The sequence below is a fragment of the Schistocerca gregaria genome, chromosome 3 (genome assembly GCF_023897955.1).
Source record: "Schistocerca gregaria isolate iqSchGreg1 chromosome 3, iqSchGreg1.2, whole genome shotgun sequence".
In the NCBI taxonomy this organism is placed as follows: domain Eukaryota; kingdom Metazoa; phylum Arthropoda; class Insecta; order Orthoptera; family Acrididae; genus Schistocerca; species Schistocerca gregaria.
Window position 1 is genome coordinate 621,617,817 of NC_064922.1, and position 21,735 is coordinate 621,639,551.

The 21,735-nt window shown below is 44.5% G+C and overlaps 1 protein-coding gene across 1 annotated transcript in view; it reads right to left on the minus strand.

Moving 5' to 3' along the window:
- The window catches only part of LOC126355535 (translation initiation factor IF-2-like), a 148,402-nt gene that overhangs the window by 49,056 nt on the left and 77,611 nt on the right, over positions 1–21,735 (minus strand). The window contains exon 2 of the mRNA XM_050005881.1: positions 13,072–13,465. Coding sequence (XP_049861838.1) covers positions 13,072–13,465 — 394 coding nt within the window. The remainder of the gene's footprint in view (positions 1–13,071; positions 13,466–21,735) is intronic.

The following is a 21,735-nucleotide window of genomic DNA, read 5'->3' on the forward strand; positions in this document are numbered from 1 at the left end:
ATCACTGAAGTGTTATACTTAGTAGTAGGGGCTGCATGAAATGTTCGCGTTGAGTATCAGGCTTATAAAGTATATGTTTGTGTTCTGACATGTGCAAATGAAATGACTGTCCAGTCGTAAGGAATGTATGGATCTGTGGAGAAGTGTGATAGCATGGGAACAGTATGTCAAGTCATAAGAATGGAACAGATATTTATATTTCCAGAGCAACAACTGTCAACAGAGTGTATTTCCAACAGTTCATTCATTGTCAAATGTTGTTCGACTGAGACCATGATTGTAACATTTAGTTGCAAGTACAGGGATTATATATAAGACCGATTTCTTAGGATAAACATTCTACCTGTGCATGCTCGGCCTGCAGCGCCAGCGACCTGTGTGGGGGTGATTCACGTTTCCTGCTAACGGTAGGAGCTGTCAGACTGGAGATGCCCGTTGGTGATGGCGTGGAAATTTGAGAAGATTGAATATGGAGGTGCATTTGCGCTGGATCGTTATTCCCTCCCATGTAAATTGTTCAGTTGACTGCTTCTTCACATTTCGCACCTTTATTTAGTTGAGGGAAGATCGATTGTGGTGTGTCCATCGAGCATGTGGAAGACACATTTGTCAGTTCTCTAGACATGAGAAACACTTTAGTAGACCATGTAAATTAAAGGGATGATTTGGAATCTACTACATCACCGACATCAGTATTCGAGAGTGGAAATATCAGTTTCCTCTATTTGTTTCGAGTTGCCAAGTAAATGTCTTTACAGACGTGACAAGTTTTTAGTTAGTCAGTGGCTTACAGAATGCCCCACGTAGCTAAAGTTTGGAGTTTGTAGAGAAATAATTTCCAGTCTATGTCTTGGGAATTATGTTGCACTAGCGATCGGTAGGATGCTGCCTAGTGCTTGATATCGAGAAGTACCGGGAAATGGTATAATATTACGACGAATCATGCGAAAATACATGTGTTCTTGTAATCCCTGAGTCTGGAGATGTGTGTAGGAAAGCGAGCAAGCAAGGAAACAGGTTCTGAGAAGAAACAGTAACGTGTTTGTGCCGACGCGAAATGAGTCCCAATTTGTAGAACTATTCTGAGAGCGACTTCATTCCATTGACTGTGCTCTGGTCACGCGTTCGGGGTGGATGACTTGTGATGCGGGAAAATATCTAGTACTGTGAGGAGTATATATGGTACTGTATGTCTACATTTACATCTACATTCATACTCCGCAAGCCACCCAACGGTGTGTGGCGGAGGGCACTTTACGTGCCACTGTCATTACCTCCCTTTTCTGTTCCAGTCGCGTATGGTTCGCGGGAAGAACGACTGTCTGAAAGCCTCCGTGCGCGCTCGAATCTCTCTAATTTTACATTCGTGATCTCCACGGGAGGTATAAGTAGGAGGCAGCAGTATATTCGATACCTCATCCAGAAACGCACCCTCTCGAAACCTGGCGAGCAAGCTACACCGCGATGCAGAGCGCCTCTCTTGCAGAGTATGCCACTTGAGTTTGCTAAACATCTCCGTAACGCTATCACGGTTACCAAGTAACCCTGTGACGAAACGCGCTGCTCTTCTTTGGATCTTCTCTATCTCCTCCGTCAACCCGATCTGGTACGGATCCCACACTGATGAGCAATACTCAAGTATAGGTCGAATGAGTGTTTTGTAAGGCACCTCCTTTGTTGATGGACTACATCTTCATGGTATCTGGTACGGATCCCACACTGATGAGCAATACTCAAGTATAGGTCGAATGAGTGTTTTGTAAGGCACCTCCTTTGTTGATGGACTACATCTTCATGGTATATGTACAAATGAAGTAAAAGGGATGATTTTGTTTGCCGCAGGATACGAATTGTATATATACTACATCGACATGGTATGTGGTGATATACTGCTGGGTTGGAAATCAGTTTCGGGCACTAATATTCAAGCTCCTGTCCTCGGTGGGATAGCAGTGTAAATGAGTAAGAGTCTTTCCATATTTGACTATACGTATGGTAGTTTGTAAAATTTAATCGCCATTGCAATATGGCGATGTATCTAAAATGACCACTGAAATTCTTGTCTGTAGAAGGAAAAAGGAGGATGGTGTTTCGATACCGGTGGAAACAGTAATTCGGAGGGTAAATTCGATAAGAGCAAATCACAATGCTCGATTCATTCACATCCCTTGTGCTGGGATATAGGAGCTTCTACATTGCGGAGGGAACGTTTGTGTGTGTTGAAAGCAGGAAGGGTAACACATGTAGGACTAGGTAGCACGTTAGGTCTGCGAGGAAGACTGCATTCGACGTTATTGTGCGTTATTTTCCTAAACGGGTTCTTTTAGGGCAAGAATTTTAGTGCATACAAGCTGAAACATCAAGAAAGCGAGCGTTAACAGTAATGTGTTTGTGCCGAGGCGAAATGAGTCCGAATTTGTTGAACTGTTCTGAGAGTGACTTCATTCCGTTGACGGGGCTCTGGTCGGGACACTATACAATTTCTGCGAGGTAGACTCGTTTCTTACTTTTAACATAGTCATGTGACATCTGTATGAGATTGAGAACCTTGTTAGACGCGCTTGCAAAGGTTTGTAGCTTTGCACACGCATTTGATGGTGTCGTGTCAATCATGCTGGGCAGTTAAGCAGGGTTAGATGCTTATCTCATGTTGTGCTAGGGACAATGCACCCTGTGCTACTCCGTCCTCAATGGTAAAGACATGTGCTACCCAGAGGCGTCACTTGTATGAGACCGACGTGAGCGTGCTTTGGAGTTCTGTGACGCCAATATAACACTGACTGTATACTCGAAAATAGAAACAACTTTCACCTGCATACAGTGGCGGCTCACGGCTGTGATGGCTCGCACGCACCTGGAGCATCTGCGGCCCTGCCTGGTCGCGTCAGCAATGGTGCCTAAGTGAGCACATATTTGAGAGGAATTTCTCAGGTGTCATGTATGAAAGGGATGCCACCACCTCATGCGTCCAGTACCCTAACGGGCGTCTGTGTGTGTGGTTTGACAGCTGACAGCCGAGCCACTTCACAGGGGCTGCTGCTAACCTACTGTGTGGTCCACTGGACGGGGTGTGGGGGAGCGGTGCTTGCGTGCATTATTTGCACAGCTTATGATTTTGTGGCTGCACATCAGTGTACTACATTATTTAGGAGCAGTTTGCATATTTGCGTTGAAATTATTTTGGTAAATTAGGAGCTATTTACATGTCTGAGAAGTGTTATTTATAAGTAGTTTACAGGTCTGCAGACTGTGTATTGTGACTCCAAGCACGTCAGGGCGAGTGTTTTGTGACTGTGTGATAAATATACTCCATCCCTAAATAAAATCCAAAATAAATAAAGAACTCTTCCTCCTCACTCTCCCCAGCAACACAGCGCAGGCTGAGTCATTTTCACGCCATTTTCCCCCACCAGATTACCATCTTGGATTACATCACAGGAGGTATGAGAGCACCCTCTCGTGGCAGTACTGCATACTAGATCAGTTGGGCTCTATTTCTCATGGTGGAGAAACTGCCTGTGCAGTAAAGACTTATGCCCAGCACAGGTAGAATGATTTCCCGCCATTTCTCCCCACCATCTTGGATTACATCACAGAACAGACGACAACACACTCTGGTGGTGGTACTGTGTACTAGGTCCAGACCTTGTGATGAACACACTGTTTGCCACCCTCTTGGATAACGGTACTTGCATCATCAACTGATGACATGGTTGCCATCTTGGAATACGTCATGGAACAGACGACGGACCCTCTAGTGGTGGTACTGTCTACTAGGTCAGTTCGACTCTGGACCTCGTGGTGAACACACTGGATTGCAGTAGTGACTAAAATTGTTTAAATAAATGCTGGTGCATGATTTCGACAGTTGACTATTAGCAAGCTTGTTTGCAGAGTTTTAGTAGTTTGCATGTCTGTGTCATTTGTGACGTTCCCCCAAGCATGTCAGAGTGTGTGTTTTGTATCAGTGTAATAAATATACTCGATCCCTATATAAATTATTACAAAATAAATAAAGTACACTCCTTCTTCTCTCCACCAGCCCTGTGCAGGCTGAGTCCTTTTCTCACCAATCACTAGGAAGAGGTGGCGGTCAGATGACAGGTTAGTGGAGGTAGCGCAATTGCCCTTTCTTCCCCACCATTTTCTTAGGTTAGTAGTAGAGATACTCCAAAATTCAAACTTCACATCAGCTCCTAGGGTGATGTGACTTAGGTTAGTGGGGGTAGCCCAAGTGCCCTTTCTGTCCCGCTGTTTTCTTAGGTTAGTAAAGATAACTGTGGTGTGATGCATTATCCTGTTGGAATTTGAACTTCCCACCATTTTTCTGTGATGGGCGTTAAGTTAGTGGAGGTGGCCCAATTGTCCTATCCTCCTATCAAAATTCAAACTTCTCGCCTGGGGCGCGTGGCAGGGGGGTGTGACACTTGCTTCATCAATTGATGTCACGGCCGCTATCTATGATGACGTCATGAGCTGTTGCCAATTCTGCACGCCCCTATCTTGGATGGTACGTCACCACCGCCATTTTGATACATCTGGCAACAATGCAGACTGTCCTCGTACGAAGGTAGCTCTACGACTCCCACACCCTTCCATATTGTGTACTGTGATATGTCACTCCACATAATGTTTTTCCACTGTTCAATCGTCCACTGTTTACGTTCCTTACACCAAGCGAGGCGTCGTTTGGCATTTACCAGCGTGATGTGGTGTGGCTTATGAGCAGCTGCCCGAAGAAGAAATTCAAGTTTTTCCAGCTCCTACCTAACTGTCATAGTACTAGCAGTGGATCCCGATGCAGTTTGGAATTGCTGTGTGATGGTCTGGATAGATGTCTACCTATTACACATTACGACCCTCTTCGACTGTAGCAGTGTCTCTCAGTCAACAGTCGAGGTCGGCCTGTACGCTTTTGTGCTGAACGTGTCGCTTCAGGTTTCCACTTCACTATCACATCGGAAACAGTGGACCTATGGATATTTAGGATAGTGGAAATCTCACGTACAGATGTATGACACAAGTTCCAATCACCTGACCACGATCGAATTTAAGTATTAACTGTATTTTACTTACTTGTCACTTCTTCTTCCGTGTGTTTTTGCTTTTAGGAAGCTTTAATTGTCGAGTGCTATTAATAGTGTTCCATAGATTTCGTGTTTGTTTTGAATACAGGCAGAGAGAGTCCCTTTAGTCAGCCATAGTGCGAGTAGTCCACAGACAGGTAGTGCTATTTTCATTGTTTTCTACAAGAAGTGGTTAGCAATCACAGTTCAGTCAATAATCAGCCGCCTTAAGTGAATTAGCAGTCTAGTTAAAAGTTGATTAAGTCTCTTCAGTAAATTGATTCCTTAGGATGGATAGGATGTGTGACTGCTGTGTACGGACGCAGGAGGAGCTGACCACTCTTCGCGAAAAGCTGAGCGTGTTGATGGCCGCGGTCAGCCGTCTTCAGGCTGCTGTCTCGGAGTGTAGCGGCAGTGGGGAGTCTGGTGCGTCGCAAGGTACACCCCAGGTGTTACATGCTTCACCCACTGTCCCTGCTGTCGAGATATCTTCGCGGGTACCGGGCGCGGTTGGGCCACCCTCTCCCCAAGGGGAGTGGCAGGTTCAGCGGCGTTCGCGGCGCACGAGGCGGAGAGTAAATCTGGAGGCTGGCCGTGTGGCAACGCCCGCTCTGCATGTGAGTGGACATGTGGCTGCTCCTTCATCAAGGTCCGAGCAGGCACACGGAGGGAGGGGTTTATTAGTTTTTGGGAGCTCCAACGTTAGGCGGGTGATGGAGCCCCTTAGAGAAATAGCGGAAAGGTCGGGGAAGAAGGCCAGTGTTCACTCTGTCTGCTTGCCGGGGGGTCCCATCCGAGATGTGGAGAAGGCTCTACCGGCGGCGATAGAGAGCACTGGGTGCACCCGACTGCAAATTGTTGCTCATGTCGGCACCAATGACTCCTGCCGTCTGGGTTCAGAGGTCATCCTCAGTTCGTACAGGCGGTTGGCGGAATTGGTGAAGGCGGAAAGCCTCGCTCGCGGGGTGGTATCAGAGCTAACTATTTGTAGTATCGTTCCCAGAACCGATCGCGGTCCTCTGGTTTGGAGCCGAGTGGAAGGCTTAAACCAGAGGCTCAGACGATTCTGCGGAGATCTGGGGTGCAAATTTCTCGACCTCCGCTATCGGGTGGAGAATTGTAGGGTCCCCTTGAATAGGTCAGGCGTGCACTACACCCCGGAAGCGGCTACAAGGGTAGCGGAGTACGTGTGTAGTGCACATGCGGGTTTTTTAGGTTAGAGAATTCCCTCCCTAGGCCCGACAAGACGCCTCCTGAGACGTGGCAAGGTAGGAGTAGGCAAAATGCAACAGGGAATAACAAAATTAATGTGCTAATAGTAAACTGTAGGAGCGTCTATAGAAAGATCCCAGAACTGCTCTCATTAATAAACGGTCACAACGCCCATATAGTACTAGGGACAGAAAGTTGGCTGAAACCAGACGTAAACAGTAATGAAATCCTAAACTCAGATTGGAATGTATACGACAGAGACAGGCTGGACAGTGAAGGGGGAGGCGTGTTTATAGCGATAAGAAGTGCAATAGTATCGAAGGAAATTAACGGAGATCCGAATTGTGAAATCATTTGGGTGAAGGTCACGGTTAAAGCAGGCTCAGACATGGTAATTGTATGTCTCTATAGGCCCCCGGGTCCAGCAGCTGTTGTGGCTGAGCACCTGAAGAATATTTTGGAAAATATTTCGAGTAGATTTCCCCACCATGTTATAGTTCTGGGTGGAGATTTTAATTTGCCGGATATAGACTGGGAGACTCAAACGTTCATAACGGGTGGCAGGGACAAAGAATCCAGTGAAATTTTTTTAAGTGCTTTATCTGAAAACTACCTTGAGCAGTTAAAGAGAGAACGACTCGTGGCGATAACATATTAGACCTTCTGGTGACAAACAGACCCGAACTATTTGAATCAGTTAATGCAGAACAGGGAATTAGCGATCATAAAGCGGTTACTGCATCGATTATTTCAGCTGTAAATAGAAATATTAATAAAGGTAAGAAGATTTTTGTTTAGAAATGTGACAAAAAGCAGATTACAGAGTACCTGACGGCTCAACACAAAAGTTTTGTCTCAAGTACAGATAGTGTTGAGCATCAGTGGGCAAAGTTCAAAACCATCGTACAATATGCGTTAGATCTGTATGTGCCAAGCAAGATCGTAAGAGGTGGAAAAGAGCCACCGTGGTACAACAACCGAGTTAGAAAACTGCTGCGGAAGCAAAGGGAACTTCACAGCAAACATAAACATAGCCAAAGCCTTGCAGACAAACAAAAATTACGCGAAGCGAAATGTAGTGCGAGAAGGGCTATGCGAGAGGCGTTCAATGAATTCGAAAGTAAAGTTCTATGTACTGACTTGGCAGAAAATCCTAAGAAATTTTGGTCCTATGTCAAAGCGGTAGGTGGATCAAAACAAAATGTCCAGACACTCTGTGACCAAAATGGTAGTGAAACAGAGGATGACAGACTAAAGGCCGAAATACTAAATGTCTTCTTCCAAAGCTGTTTCACAGAGGAAGACTGCACTGTTGTTCCTTCTCTAGATTGTCGCACAGATGACAAAATGGTAGATATCGAAATAGACGACAGAGGGATAGAGAAACAATTAAAATCGCTCAAAAGAGGAAAGGCCACTGGACCTGATGGGATACCAGTTCGATTTTACACAGAGTACGCGAAGGAACTTGCCCCCCTTCTTGCAGCGGTGTACCGTAGGTCTCTAGAAGAGCGAAGCGTTCCAAAGGATTGGAAATGGGCACAGGTCATCCCCGTTTTCAAGATGGGACGTCGAACAGATGTGCAGAACTATAGACCTATATCTCTAACGTCGATCAGATGTAGAATTTTGGAACACGTTTTATGTTCGAGTATAATGTCTTTTCTGGAGACTAGAAATCTACTCTGTAGGAATCAGCATGGGCATCGAAAAAGACGGTCATGTGAAACCCAGCTCGCGCTATTCGTCCACGAGACTCAGAGGGCCATAGACACGGGTTCACAGGTAGATGCCGTGTTTCTTGACTTCCGCAAGGCGTTTAACACAGTTCCCCACAGTAGTTTAATGAACAAAGTAAGAGCATACGGACTATCAGACCAGTTGTGTGATTGGATTGAAGAGTTCCTAGATACCAGAACGCAGCATGTCAATCTCAATGGAGAGAAGTCTTCCAAAGTAAGAGTGATTTCAGGTGTGCCGCAGGGGAGTGTCATAGGACCGTTGCTATTCACAATATACATAAATGACCTGGTGGATGACATCGGAATTTCACTGAGGCTTTTTGCAGATGATGCTGTGGTGTATCGAGAGGTTGCAACAATGGAAAATTGTACTGAAATACAGGAGGATTTGCAGCGAATTGACCCATGGTGCAGGGAATGGCAATTGAATCTCAATGTAGACAAGTGTAATGTGCTGCGAATACATAGAAAGATAGGTCCCTTATCATTTAGCTACAAAATAGCAGGTCATCAACTGGAAGCAGTTAATTCCATAAATTATCTGGGAGTACGCATTAGGAGTGATTTAAAATGGAATGATCATGTAAAGTTGATTGTCGGTAAAGCAGATGCCAGACTGAGATTCATTGGAAGAATCCTAAGGAAATGCAATCCGAAAACAAAGGAAGTAGGTTACTGTACGCTTGTTCGCCCACTGCTTGAATACTGCTCAGCAGCGTGGGATCCGTACCAGATAGGGTTGATAGAAGAGATAGAGAAGATCCAACGGAGAGCAGCGCGCTTCGTTACAGGATCATTTAGTAATCGTGAAAGCGTTACGGAATAGATAAACTCCAGTGGAAGACTCTGAAGGAGAGACACTCAGTAGCTCGGTACGGGCTTTTGTTAAAGTTTTGAGAACATACCTTCACCGAAGAGTCAAGCAGTATATAGCTCCCTCCTACGTATATATCGCGAAGAGACCATGAGGATAAAATCAGAGAGATTAGAGCCCACACATAAGCATACCGACAATCCTTCTTTCCACGTACAATACGAGACTGGAATACAAGGGAGAACCGATGGAGGTACTCAGGGTACCCTCCGCCATACACCGTCAGGTGGCTTGCGGATTATGGATGTAGATGTAGAAGTCCGTGAGTTCCACGGAGCGCCCCATTCTGCTGCCTCCCGATGTGTAATACTTTTGAGGTCGCTGATATGGAGTACTTGGCAGCAGATGGTAGCAAAATGTACCTAATATGAAAAACGTATGTTTTTGTGCGTGGCTGAATACTTTTGATCACATAGTGTATTTCATAGCTTAAAAGTTTTTCTGGGGGATAAAATTTGTTCGTGGGAGGACGCAAACAATTTTTCCATTTCTGGGTGGTGGTTCCGGCGCAGGGGGGGGGGGGGGGGAGGGGGAGGCACAATTTTTCCCCAAAGAGACAATTTTTCCGCCAAATCCGCTCCACGTTACATGTATGATAGAGCTGTTAGAACAAATAGACAGTAATTTATATGATTCTAGAGAGTGCGATGGATTTACCGATGGAAGAAGCCGAGAGTTTGGTAGCAACTATAATACTAAGTATCCCAGACTGGGGATGCATACTTCTAAACTTTAATGAAACGTTGTCATACATCACGACTTCACAAGTGCCATGTTGGGTGACGTGATGGCAGGCATGTGTCATGTTTTTCGACATGACATCATGTATTATGTTAACTTTAATATAGACGGTGCATTATATTACATGACATGGGAACTAATAGTAACAAGTAAAAAAGTATGTAATTGTGCAGGCTTTCGTGGCCTTTGTCACTGAAGTTAAAATCTTCTGGGTTATTAGGCTGCGTCATATTTCTAGTAAAATGATCGACGGTATGACCCCTCTGCTGGGATCTTCCTCAGGATCTTCTGGTGTCCACTACTGCTAGAACATTGTCAGAGACGAGTGTCCCACGAACGCGAGAAACTCCCCTTTATAAGAGGACGCGACACTCGTCTTTGACAATGTTCTAGCAGTAGTGGACACCAGAAGATCCTGAGGAACATCCCAACAGAGGGGTCGAAGCGTCGACCATTTTAGAAGAAATATGACGCAGCCTAATAACCCAGAAGTTTTTAACTTCAAGTAAAAACGTGTGAATATCTCAAGATGTTTTGATTTAAATGTCTTTGAAGCTGCCATATAAGTCGAAAAGCTAATTCCCTTCTTTTACTTCCCCAACTCTGCCCAGGAGAAATTCGTCTTTTTTGTGCTACATCTACATGACTATTCTGCAATTAACACTTACACGTTTGGCAAAGGGTTCGTCAAAACATTTTCAGACTATTTCTCTACCATCAACTCTTGAATAACACGTGGAAAAAACGAACACTTAAATCCTTTCGGGCGAGCTCTGATTTCTGTTATTTTATTCCGATGGTGATTTCTCCCTATGGAAGTGAAAGTCAAAATATTTTTGCATATAAAGAAGACAGCTGGTGATCAACACTTCGTGAATAAAATCTCGCTTCAACAAAAACCGCCTTTGATTTTATAATTGCTAACGAAAGTCGCTTATCTTATCCGTGACACTCTTTTCCCCAATTTTGTTATAACAGAAAATGAGATACCTTTCTTTGAACTTTTTCGATTTTCTCCGTCAATCCTGTCTGGTGAGGATCCCATACCGTGCAGAAATACTCCAGGAGCGTAGTGTAGTCAGTCGCCTTAGTGGATTTGTTACATTTTTAAGTGTTTTATCATTAAAACACAGTTTGTGGTTTGCCTTCCCCTCAACATTTTATATGCAGTGGTTTAATTTAAGTTGTTCGCACTTGTGATCCCCAGATATTTAGCTGGGTCAACAAGCTTTAAATTTTTGTGAGTTATCGTGTAACCGAGATATAACTTATTCATTTTCAGTACCCAGACTCTTTTTTGTTTAGAGCCAATTGTTTCTTTTCTCACTGTACAGGAATCTTGTTTAAATAATTTTGCTATTGGTTTTTGTCTTCTGATAATTTTACTGGCTGGTAAACGACAATGTCATCTGCAAACAATCTATGAGAGCTGCTCAGATTCTCTCCTAAATCGATCGAAAGAGTAGAGGGCCTATAATACTTGGTTGGGGATGCCAGACATCAGTTTTGGTTCTCTCGATGACGAATTATGACTTTTGTGACAAGAAATCATGTATACAGGGTGTTACAAAAAGGTACGGCCAGACTTTCAGGAAACATTCCTCACACACAAATGAAGAAAAGGTGTTATGTGGACGTGTGTCCGGAAACGCTTAATTTCCATGTTAGAGCTCATTTTAGTTTCGTCTGTATGTACTGTACTTTCTCGATTCACCGCCAGTTGGCTCAATTGAAGAAAGATAATGTTGACTTCAGTGCTTGCGTTGACATGCTACTCATTGCTCTACAGTACTAGCATCAAGCACATCAGTACGTAGCATCAACAGGTTAGTGTTCATCACGAACGTGGTTTTGCAGTCAGTGCAATGTTTACAAATGCGGAGTTGGCAGATGCCCATTTGATGTATGGATTAGCACGGGACAATAGCCGTGGCGCGGTACGTTTGTATCGAGACAGATTTCCAGAACGAAGGTGTCCCGACAGGAATACGTTCGAAGCAATTGATCGGCGTCTTAGGGAGCACGGAACATTCCAGCCTATGACTCGCGACTGGGGAAGACCTAGAAGGACGAGGACGCCTGCAATGGACGAGGCAATTATTCGTGCAGTTGACGATAAACATAATGTCAGCGTCAGAGAAGTTGCTGGTGTACAATTTAACGTTGACCACGCCACTGTATGGAGAGTGCTACGGGAGAACCAGTTGTTTCCGTACCATGTACAGCGTGTGCAGGCGCTATCAGCAGCTGATTGGCCTCCGCGGGGACACTTCTGCGAATGGTTCATCCAACAATGTGTCAATCCTCATTTCAGTGCAAATGTTCTCTTTACGGATGAGGCTTCATTCCAGCGTGATCAAATTGTAAATTTTCACAATCAACATGTGTGGGCTGACGAGAATCCGCACCCAATTATGCAATCACGTCATCAACACAGATTTTCTGTGAACGTTTGGGCATGCATTGTTGGTGATGTGTTGATTGGGCCCCATGTTCTTTCGCCTACGCTCAATGGAGCACTTTATCATGATTTCATACGGAATACTATACCTGTGCTGCTAGAACATGTGCCTTTAAAAGTACGACACAACATGTGGTTCATGCACGATGGAGCTCCTGCACATTTCAGTAGTAGTGTTCGTACGCTTCTCAAGAACAGATTCGGTGACCGATGGATTGGTAGAGGCGGACCAGTTCCATGGCCTCCACGGTCTCCTGACCTCAACGCTCTTGACTTTCATTTATGGGGCATTTGAAAGCTCTTGTCTATGCAACCCCGGTACCAAATGTAGAGACTCTTCGTGCTCATACTGCTGGGATACAATACGCCATTCTCCAGGGCTGTATCAGCGCATCAGGGATTCCATCTGACGGAGGGTGGATATATGTTTCCTCGCTAACGGAGGACATTTTGAACATTTCCTGTAACAAAGTGTTTGAAGTCACGCTGGTACGTTCTGTTGCTGTGTGTTTCCATTCCACAATTAATGTGATTTGAAGAGAAGTAATAAAATGAGCTCTTACATGGAAAGAAAGAGTTTCCGGACACATGTCCACATAACATATTTTCTTTCTTTGTGTGTGTGGAATGTTTCCTGAAAGTTTGGCCGTACCTTTTTATAACACTCTGTAAAGTCGCTCAACTGTTACGATACTGCACAGCCACGCAATCTGATTGGAAGCCGCTTGTTAGGAACGGTGTTAGAAACCTTATGGAGAGCTAGAAATATAATATGAAATAAAAAAAATGGGGGTTCATCTTTTAAAAAACGCTGTTGATATCCGTTTGACCTATGGCAGCGCCATCTAGCGAGCCAACCGTAGCGCCATCTGGTTTCCCCCTTCAAGCTAGACGAGTTTCGTTCTTTGTGGTTATTTCGTTTGATGCTTATTTCGTGAGATATTTGGCCCGGTCGCTATCAATGGAGCAGAGTACAGGGGAGTGACGAAGACTGCGGCTGCTGTGCAGCGTAGAGACGCCTGTGAGTGGGCCAGTGAGGCGCGGTGTCCCTCTCCGTTGCCCGAGCGCTGGTCGGCGACGGCGACACGGCGGCGGCGAGATGAGAAGCGCCGGCCTGGCAGGGCAGGGCAGGGCAGGGCAGCACGCGGTAGGCCGGACGCGGCGCGAGCCCCGGGGTCAGTAGCCGGCAGCCTCGTGGCGCAGGGCGGCTTGGCCTGGCCTGGCGTGGCCCAGGCCCGGGAGGCCGCCGCAACGCGGGCCGCCTTGAGGGGCAGCCGCCGCCGCCGCCGCCGCCCCCGCGCACCAAGGTCAGCCACGCCCACCGCCCGGCCACGCAGCAAGGGCCGGGGAACGACGCACAATCGTCCGACTTCTCACCCGCAGAAACAAGTAGCGGGAAATAATAACCGGCACAACCCTGACGCAACAGCTGAGTAGTAGAGTTGGGCAAACTTGTTCACCCTCGGGAACCAGCTCACTGCTAATCGCTCCTTTTTGGGAACTTCATTTTTACTCGTCCACCGTTCATTTGTGCTTGGTATATGGTTCTTATGAAAAACTGAAAACTAGTAGTGTAGGTGACTGAAGGATGGAGGGCACCAAGAGGGGGCACTTGCCTCCCCACTGGAGTATAGAGTTTTTATTCGTTACAGAATTCTTACACACTTTCAGAAGTAATTTCTGTGATTCTTCAGAAACGCTCGTTTAGCCAACCGTAGCCTTGTGTGGCTGATCGCAGGGAAATAATATAGGGTGGCGCACCGAAAACCGGCCCCGAGTCCAGACTGCTCACCAATTACGGACCATGTGTTGCCCGTTACGAGCAGATACATCAAACAGACAAACATGTAATAATTAGGCAGTGAAGAAACAACAGGCTAATGCAAAGCAACAGTTGCGAAACAATCGATGACGATGTGTAGAGAGCTGGAGAAGAGAACATGAAAATGTCACGCGACGCGCACGGGCTGTAGCTCATGTAGTCTTGTAAACCTGTTGGTCGCTGTTTCCCAACTTAATAAAATTCTTCGTTTCGACTTCCACTACATAGCTATGCTACGTTGTAAACAATAATCGTTTACTTCCTATATATACTTCACGTTGTCTCTGAGTTCGTAGGCGAAGTAGAGACTTAATGGAACCATAAAATAAAATGTGGTTTTCTCATACTTGCGTCAAATGCTTATTAAAAATTAGGTTATGTTGCATTATTAAAGTTAATTCACCAATAATAATAATAATAATAAAGTTCGCAGTAATAAAGTTTTTGGTTTCAACGTTCCTTCTGAACAAATGTTTTTGAGATAATAAGTAAATACGATTTTATGGCAATCTATGTTTTTTCAAATAGAGAGACGCCGCTTTTCCTTCTGAGTCAAAATGACCCACAAGCCACTTTTTTTTTTTTTTCAAAGAAACCAAACCAGCAGGTAATGCAAATTGGAAAGAACCAAACTTAAAAATAATTACAGCCTTCCTAAATGTAACTTTTTGTATATGAAATATACAAGAAAATCGTTTTATATGAATTTTCTTACATTAAAAATTAAGCAAATTATTGAAAGTTAGCTGCTATATCAAGCCGATGAAACCAAAAAATATACGAATAACAAAACAAACTTGCCTTGTTCTTCTGCTGTTCATCGATATAATGAAGTGAGCTGAGATACCCTTTTGTTACCTGAAAAGACGTACCTATTACATACAACGTAATTTTTATGTAATTTACGTAACTATAAAATACTTCTTGATTACCGGTCGTGGATGCTGAATAGCCAGAGCCAAGTGCAAGAACAGTTTGGAACACATGTAAAAAAGGCGAGCGCAGTGAACGAAACGAACAACTGGATACTGAACTAACTAGGAGCAGTCGGCAGTGGAACTGAGACAGGTGGTCATGCGAAGAACGACGTGTGCGGCCGAGGGAGACCGAGACTGAGACGAGCACGCGACCGAGGCTGGAACGAGAACTGGCGAAGTGACCCGCCGCGACAGAAGTGAACTAGTGAACTATGAACCTAAGTAGACCGCCGCGACCGAAGTGACCTATGAACCGATCGTTCCTCGTTCCCAGGAACTGTAAGTAGACCGCCGCGACCGAAGTGAACTATGAACCGATCGTTCTCTGTCCTTTCGTTCATCTTGGTGTATCGTTCCTTTGCACCCGTTCGTTCGCGAACTACCCATCTCTACTGAGTAGACCACACACTGATTGGCACAGTGACGTGACAAATGTCATGGCACAGCGATATGCACATACACATACAGCAGTAGTATCGCTTACACAAGGGATCTGGCAGGGTAGGCAAATGATCGACTTCGGTATATTGGGAGAAATCTAGGACAGTGTGGTTCATCTGTAAAAGAGATCGCATATACACTAAATACCCAAAGAAACTGGTACACTTGCCTAATATCTAGCAGGGCCCCCGCGAGCACGCAGAAGTGCCGCAACACGACGTGTCATAGACTCTATTAATGTCTGAAGTAGTGCCGGACGGAACTGACAACATTAATCGTACAGAGCAGTCCGTAAGAGTACGAGCGGGGTGGACATCTCTTCTGAACAGCACGTTGCAAGGCATCCCGGATATGCTCAATAATCTTTATTTCTGGGGAATCTGTTGGCCAGCGTAAGTGTTTATACTCAGAAGAGTGTTCCTGGAGCCACTTTGTAGCAGTTCTTGACGTGTGCGGTGACTCATTGTCCTGCTTGGATTGCCCGGAATGCACAATCGACTTGAATGTATGCGAGTGATTAGACTGGATGCTCACGTGCGTGTCATCTGTGAGAGTCATATCTAGGCGTATCAGGGGTTCCATATTATTCCAACTGCACACGTCCCAAACCATTACAGAGGCTTCACTAGCTTGAACAGTCCCCTGCTGACATGCAGGGTCCATAGATTAATGAGGTTGTCTCCATATCCATACAAGTCCGCCCGCTCCATACAATCTGAAACGAGACTCGTCCGACCAGGCAACATGTTTCCAGTCATCAAGAGTCCAATGTCGGTGGTGACGGGCCCAGGCAAGGCGTAAAGCTTCGTGTTGTGCAGTCATCAAGGGTACGTATTTGGGCCTTTGGCTCCGAAAGCCCATATCGACGATGTTTGGTTGAATGGTTCGTACGCTGACAGCTGTTGACTGCCCAGCATTCAAATCTGTGGCAGTCTGCGGAAGGATTGCACTTCTGTCACGTTGAACGATCTCTTCAGTCATCGTTGGTCCCGTTCTTGCAGGATCTTTTTCCGGCTGCAGCGATGTCCGAGATTTGATGTTTTATTGGATTCCTGATATTTAAGGTACACTCGTGAAATGTTGTTTTGTAGGGCGGGCAAGCATAGCCAAACTTCGACATTTATTTCAAAGAAAATTCCGCACTGGCTGTATGAATGATTTTTATTAAATCTCCGAGCGGTTTCGCGCCACTTATCGGTGCATCCTCAGACAATATGCGCTATTTATAACATAGTAGTGTCCCATTGCTCGTGCGCCGACTATAACACCACGTTCAAACTCACTAAAATCTTGATAACCTTACTTTGTAGCAGAGCTACCGATCTAACAACTGCGCCAGACACTTGTCTTATATGCGCTTTGCCGACCGCAGCGCAGTATGCTGTCTGTTTATATACCGCTGTATTTGAATACGCGTTCCTAACACCAATTTCTTTGGCGCTGCAGTGTAGGAGTCTAATTCGTATTCTTCAGAACTACTCGAGTGTTTGGGATCCGTACCGGTTGGAGTAAAGGAAGACAGCGAAGCAATTCGGAGGCGAGCTGCTAGATTTGTTGTTGGTTGGTTCAAAAATGGTTCAAATGGCTTTGAGCACTACGGGACTTAGCATCTATGGTCATCAGTCCCCTAGAACTTAGAACTACTTAAACCTAATTAACCTAAGGACAACAGACAACACCCAGTCATCACGAGGCAGAGAAAATCCCTGACCCCGCCGGGAATCGAACCCAGGAACCCGGGCGCGGGAAGCGAGAACGCTACCGCACGACCACGAGCTTGGTTGGTTCCAACAATAAGCAGGCGTTACGGACATTCTTCGAAAACACAAACAGGAATCACAGGAGGGAAGGCGACATTGTTTTCGAGGAAGACTATTGAGAAAATTTAGAGATCTGGCATTTGAAGCCGACCGTAGAACTGTTTCACTGCCTGCAATATACGCTTCTCATGACCGCGAAGATAAGATGCGACAAATTAGGGCTCGTAAGGAGGAATATAGCGATAGTTTTCCCTCGCTATGTTTGCGAGTGGAAGGAAAAGAAATTGCTTGTAGTTGTAGGGGGGTACCTTCTGCAACACGCCGTAAGATGGACTGCTGAGCATCTACATAGATGTAGATATAAAATGGCAGCGCATTTTCGGAGCTGTTATATGTACTCATTTGATTTCTGTGGAAAGATTTCCGCCGTGACTGTGGAAGCACGAAGGGATTTAACAGACTTTTAAGGCGGAGTGGTAGTTGGAGCCAAACGCATGTTGTTGTTGTTGTCTTCAGTCCTGAGACTGGTTTGATGCAGCTCTCCATGCTACTCTATCCTGTGCAAGCTGCTTCATCTCCCAGTACCTACTGCAACCTACATCCTTCTGAATCTGCTTAGTGTACTCATCTCTCGGTCTCCCTCTACGATTTTTACCCTCCACGCTGCCCTCCAATGCTAAGTTTGTGATCCCTTGATGCCTCAAAACATGTCCTACGAACCGATCCCTTCTTCTAGTCAAGTTGTGCCACAAACTTCTCTTCTCCCCAATCCTATTCAATACCTCCTCATTAGTTACGTGATCTATCCACCTTATCTTCAGTATTCTTCTGTAGCACCACATTTCGAAAGCTTCTATCCTCTTCTTGTCCAAACTAGTTATCGTCCATGTTTCACTTCCATACATGGCTACACTCCAAACAAATACTTTCAGAAACGACTTCCTGATACATAAATCTATATTCGATGTTAACAAATTTCTCTTGTTCAGAAACGCTTTCCTTGCCATTGCCAGTCTACATTTTATACCCTCTCTACTTCGACCATCATCAGTTATTTTACTTCCTAAATAGCAAAACTCCTTTACTACTTTAAGTGTCTCATTTCCTAATCTAATTCCCTCAGCATCACCCGATTTAATTTGACTACATTTCATTATCCTCGTTTTGCTTTTGTTAATGTTCATCTTATATCCTCCTTTCAAGACACTGTCCATTCCGTTCAACTGCTCTTCCAAGTCCTTTGCCGTCTCTGACAGAATTACAATGTCATCGGCGAACCTCAAAGTTTTTACTTCTTCTCCATGAATTTTAATACCTACTCCAAATTTTTCTTTTGTTTCCTTTACTGCTTGCTCAATATACAGATTGAATAACATCGGGGAGAGGCAACAACCCTGTCTCACTCCTTTCCCAACCACTGCTTCCCTTTCATGCCCCTCGACTCTTATGACTGCCATCTGGTTTCTGTACAAATTGTAAATAGCCTTTCGCTCCCTGTATTTTAGCCCTGCCACCTATAGAATTTGAAAAAGAGTATTCCAGTCAACATTGTCAAAAGCTTTCTCTAAGTCTACAAATGCTAGAAACGTAGGTTTGCCTTTTCTTAATCTTTCTTCTAAGATAAGTCGTAAGGTCAGTATTGCCTCACGTGTTCCAACATTTCGACGGAATCCAAACTGATCCTCCCCGAGGTCTGCATCTACCAGTTTTTCCATTCGTCTGTAAAGAATTCGCGTTAGTATTTTGCAGCCGTGGCTTATTAAACTGATAGTTCGGTAATTTTCACATCTGTCAGCACCTGCTTTCTTTGGGATTGGAATTATTATATTCTTCTTGAAGTCTGAGGGTATTTCGCCTGTCTCATATATCTTGCTCACCAGCTGGTAGAGTTTTGTCAGGACTGGTTGTCCCAAGGCCGTCAGTAGTTCTAGTGGAATGTTGTCTACTCCGGGGGCCTTGTTTCGGCTCAGGTCTTTCAGTGCTCTGTCAAACTCTTCACGCAGTATCGTATCTCCCATTTCGTCTTCATCTACATCCTCTTCCATTTCCATAATATTGTCCTCAAGTACATCGCCCTTGTATAGACCTTCTATATACTCCTTCCACCTTTCTGCCTTCCCTTCTTTGCTTAGAACTGGGCTGCCATCTGAGCTCTTGATATTCATACACATGGTTCTCTTCTCTCCAAAGGTCTCTTTAATTTTCCTGTAGGCAGTATCTATCTTACCCCTAGTGAGATAAGCTTCTACATCCTTACATTTGTCCTCTAGCCATCCCTGTTTAGCCATTTTGCACTTCCTGTCGATCTCATTTTTGAGACGTTTGTATTCCTTTTTGCCTGCTTCATTTACTGCATTTTTATATTTTCTCCTTTCATCAATTAAATTCAATATTTCTTCTGTTACCCAAGGATTTCTAGCAGCCCTCGTCTTTGTACCTACTTTATCCTCTGCTGCCTTCACTACTACATCCCTCAGAGCTACCCATTCTTCTTCTACTTTATTTCTTTCCCCTATTCCTGTCAATTTTTCCCTTATGCTCTCCCTGAAACTTTGTACAACCTCTGGTTCTTTCAGTTTATCCATGTCCCATCTCCTTAATTTCCCACATTTTTGCAGTTTCTTCAGTTTTAATCTACAGGTCATAACCAATAGATTGTGGTCAGAGTCCACATCTGCCCCTGGAAATGTCTTACAACTTAAAACCTGGTTCCTAAATCTCTGTCTTACCATTATATAATCTATCTGATACCTTTTAGTATCTCCAGGGTTCTTCCACGTATACAACCTTCTTTCATGATTCTTAAACCAAGTGTTAGCTATGATTAAGTCAAACGCATAGGATATTAAATTTCGAAAATCGTTAGGGAATTCAGAATTTCGAGACCCACACTGTCAAGAGTGAAACCTTCCCGCCTCCTGTATATCTCTTTTGTTACGCAACCTTCTCTCCTACAATAACCTATGAAACCTTCCCTTAGGATTTGTATGTCTTGCTTAATAATAACAAATGAAATCATCCCTTTGAAATTAATTCTCTTTCTCAATCTTAGCATACAAATTTAACTGCTGCGTATTAAAAGTGATTTTCTGATTATTTCGACGAAACATAGAATGTGTCGTAGTCGTGGCCCTCAGTCGTTATCTGCAAAAACCCAAAACTGTCCCTTACCTTTTTTTACTGTTACTGGATCGACATCTGACTGCTACATCGAACTGCGACATGAATATACTTTATTAGCTGCTGGTGGGCTGTCAGAATAAGTGGCTGTATTTATTACCAAAGCTGACGTTACTCTTTAATAGCAAAGCTGGCGTTATTCTTTAATTAATTTGACTGACGTTACGTAATTCATAGTTAAACTTTCTCTTGACAACAATAAAATCTTGCAAAGTTTTACGTTGATGGTTTTTGGGATGGATTACAATCAGTAACGCAATATTGCTGGCAAAAAATTAATTATATTCTGAATGAAACGATTTTACGAATGTTCAAATGGGACTTACTTTTTACAATAATCTTACAACTAGCATTGCGCAAACATAACTTCAGTTTCTCAACAACAACAAAATAACTCAATAATATTAGTTTCTCTTACAATAATAGTTAGCTGATATCTCTGTACATCCGTTTATAATCTGTTGTAAATCATAGCTAGTGGCTGGCAGGCACACCGCTCCTCTCAACCTCTCGCTTCAGACCTGCTACCGACTCGCTTCATTTTTCGCTTACTACTGACTTCCTACGAACGCTAAAGCGCGGTCTCTCCCGCCAACAATGCTTTTTGGCGCAGACAATCCCTGCTACCACAATTATTTCCAACATGACGAATATTAATTATTCCTACTTAATCCTATTAATAAAATATAAACATATTTCATAAATTGTGGTTTGACAATAGTCAATAGAAATATACACGTCTTACAAGATTACCACATTTCAGACATTACCTCTCGCCGCGGGCAAGGCAGAGGCTGACAGCACTCTCTTAACGACCGAGAGCAGAGGCGTCTGCATAGAGTTGTCAGCGCTAACAGACGAGTAGCATTGCGTAAAATAACAGCAGCAATTTCTGTGGGAGTTACGATGAACGTAGCCGTTAGGACAGTGCGGCGAAGTTTGGCGTTAATGGGCTGTGGCAGCAGGCGATCGACGCGAGTGCATCAGCTAACAACACGACATCGGCTACGCCTCTTCTGGGCTCTTGACCATGTTGGATGGACCGTAGACGACGGGAGAACCGTGACCTGGGCAGATGGGTCCCGGCTTCAGTTGCCAGGAGCTGATGGTAGGGTTCGTGTGTGGTGCAGACCCCCCGAAACTATGGACCCAGGTTGTCAACAAGGCACTGTGCAAGCTGGTGGTGGTTCCATAATAATTGATTGGAAATGGTTATGTTCATCTATTTGGGGGCTATTTGGAACCATTCAAGGGTGACATTTTTGTAGATGGCAATGCGTCATGTCAGCAGGCGACAACTAGTTTCAAGGACATTATGGGCAGTTAGAGCGAACGACATGGCTACTCTGATCGCCCGACATGTACGCCATTGAACATTTATGGGACATAATCGAGAGGTCAGTTTGTGCACAAAATCCTGCAACGGCAACAATTTCGCAATTATGGACAGCTGTGAGGC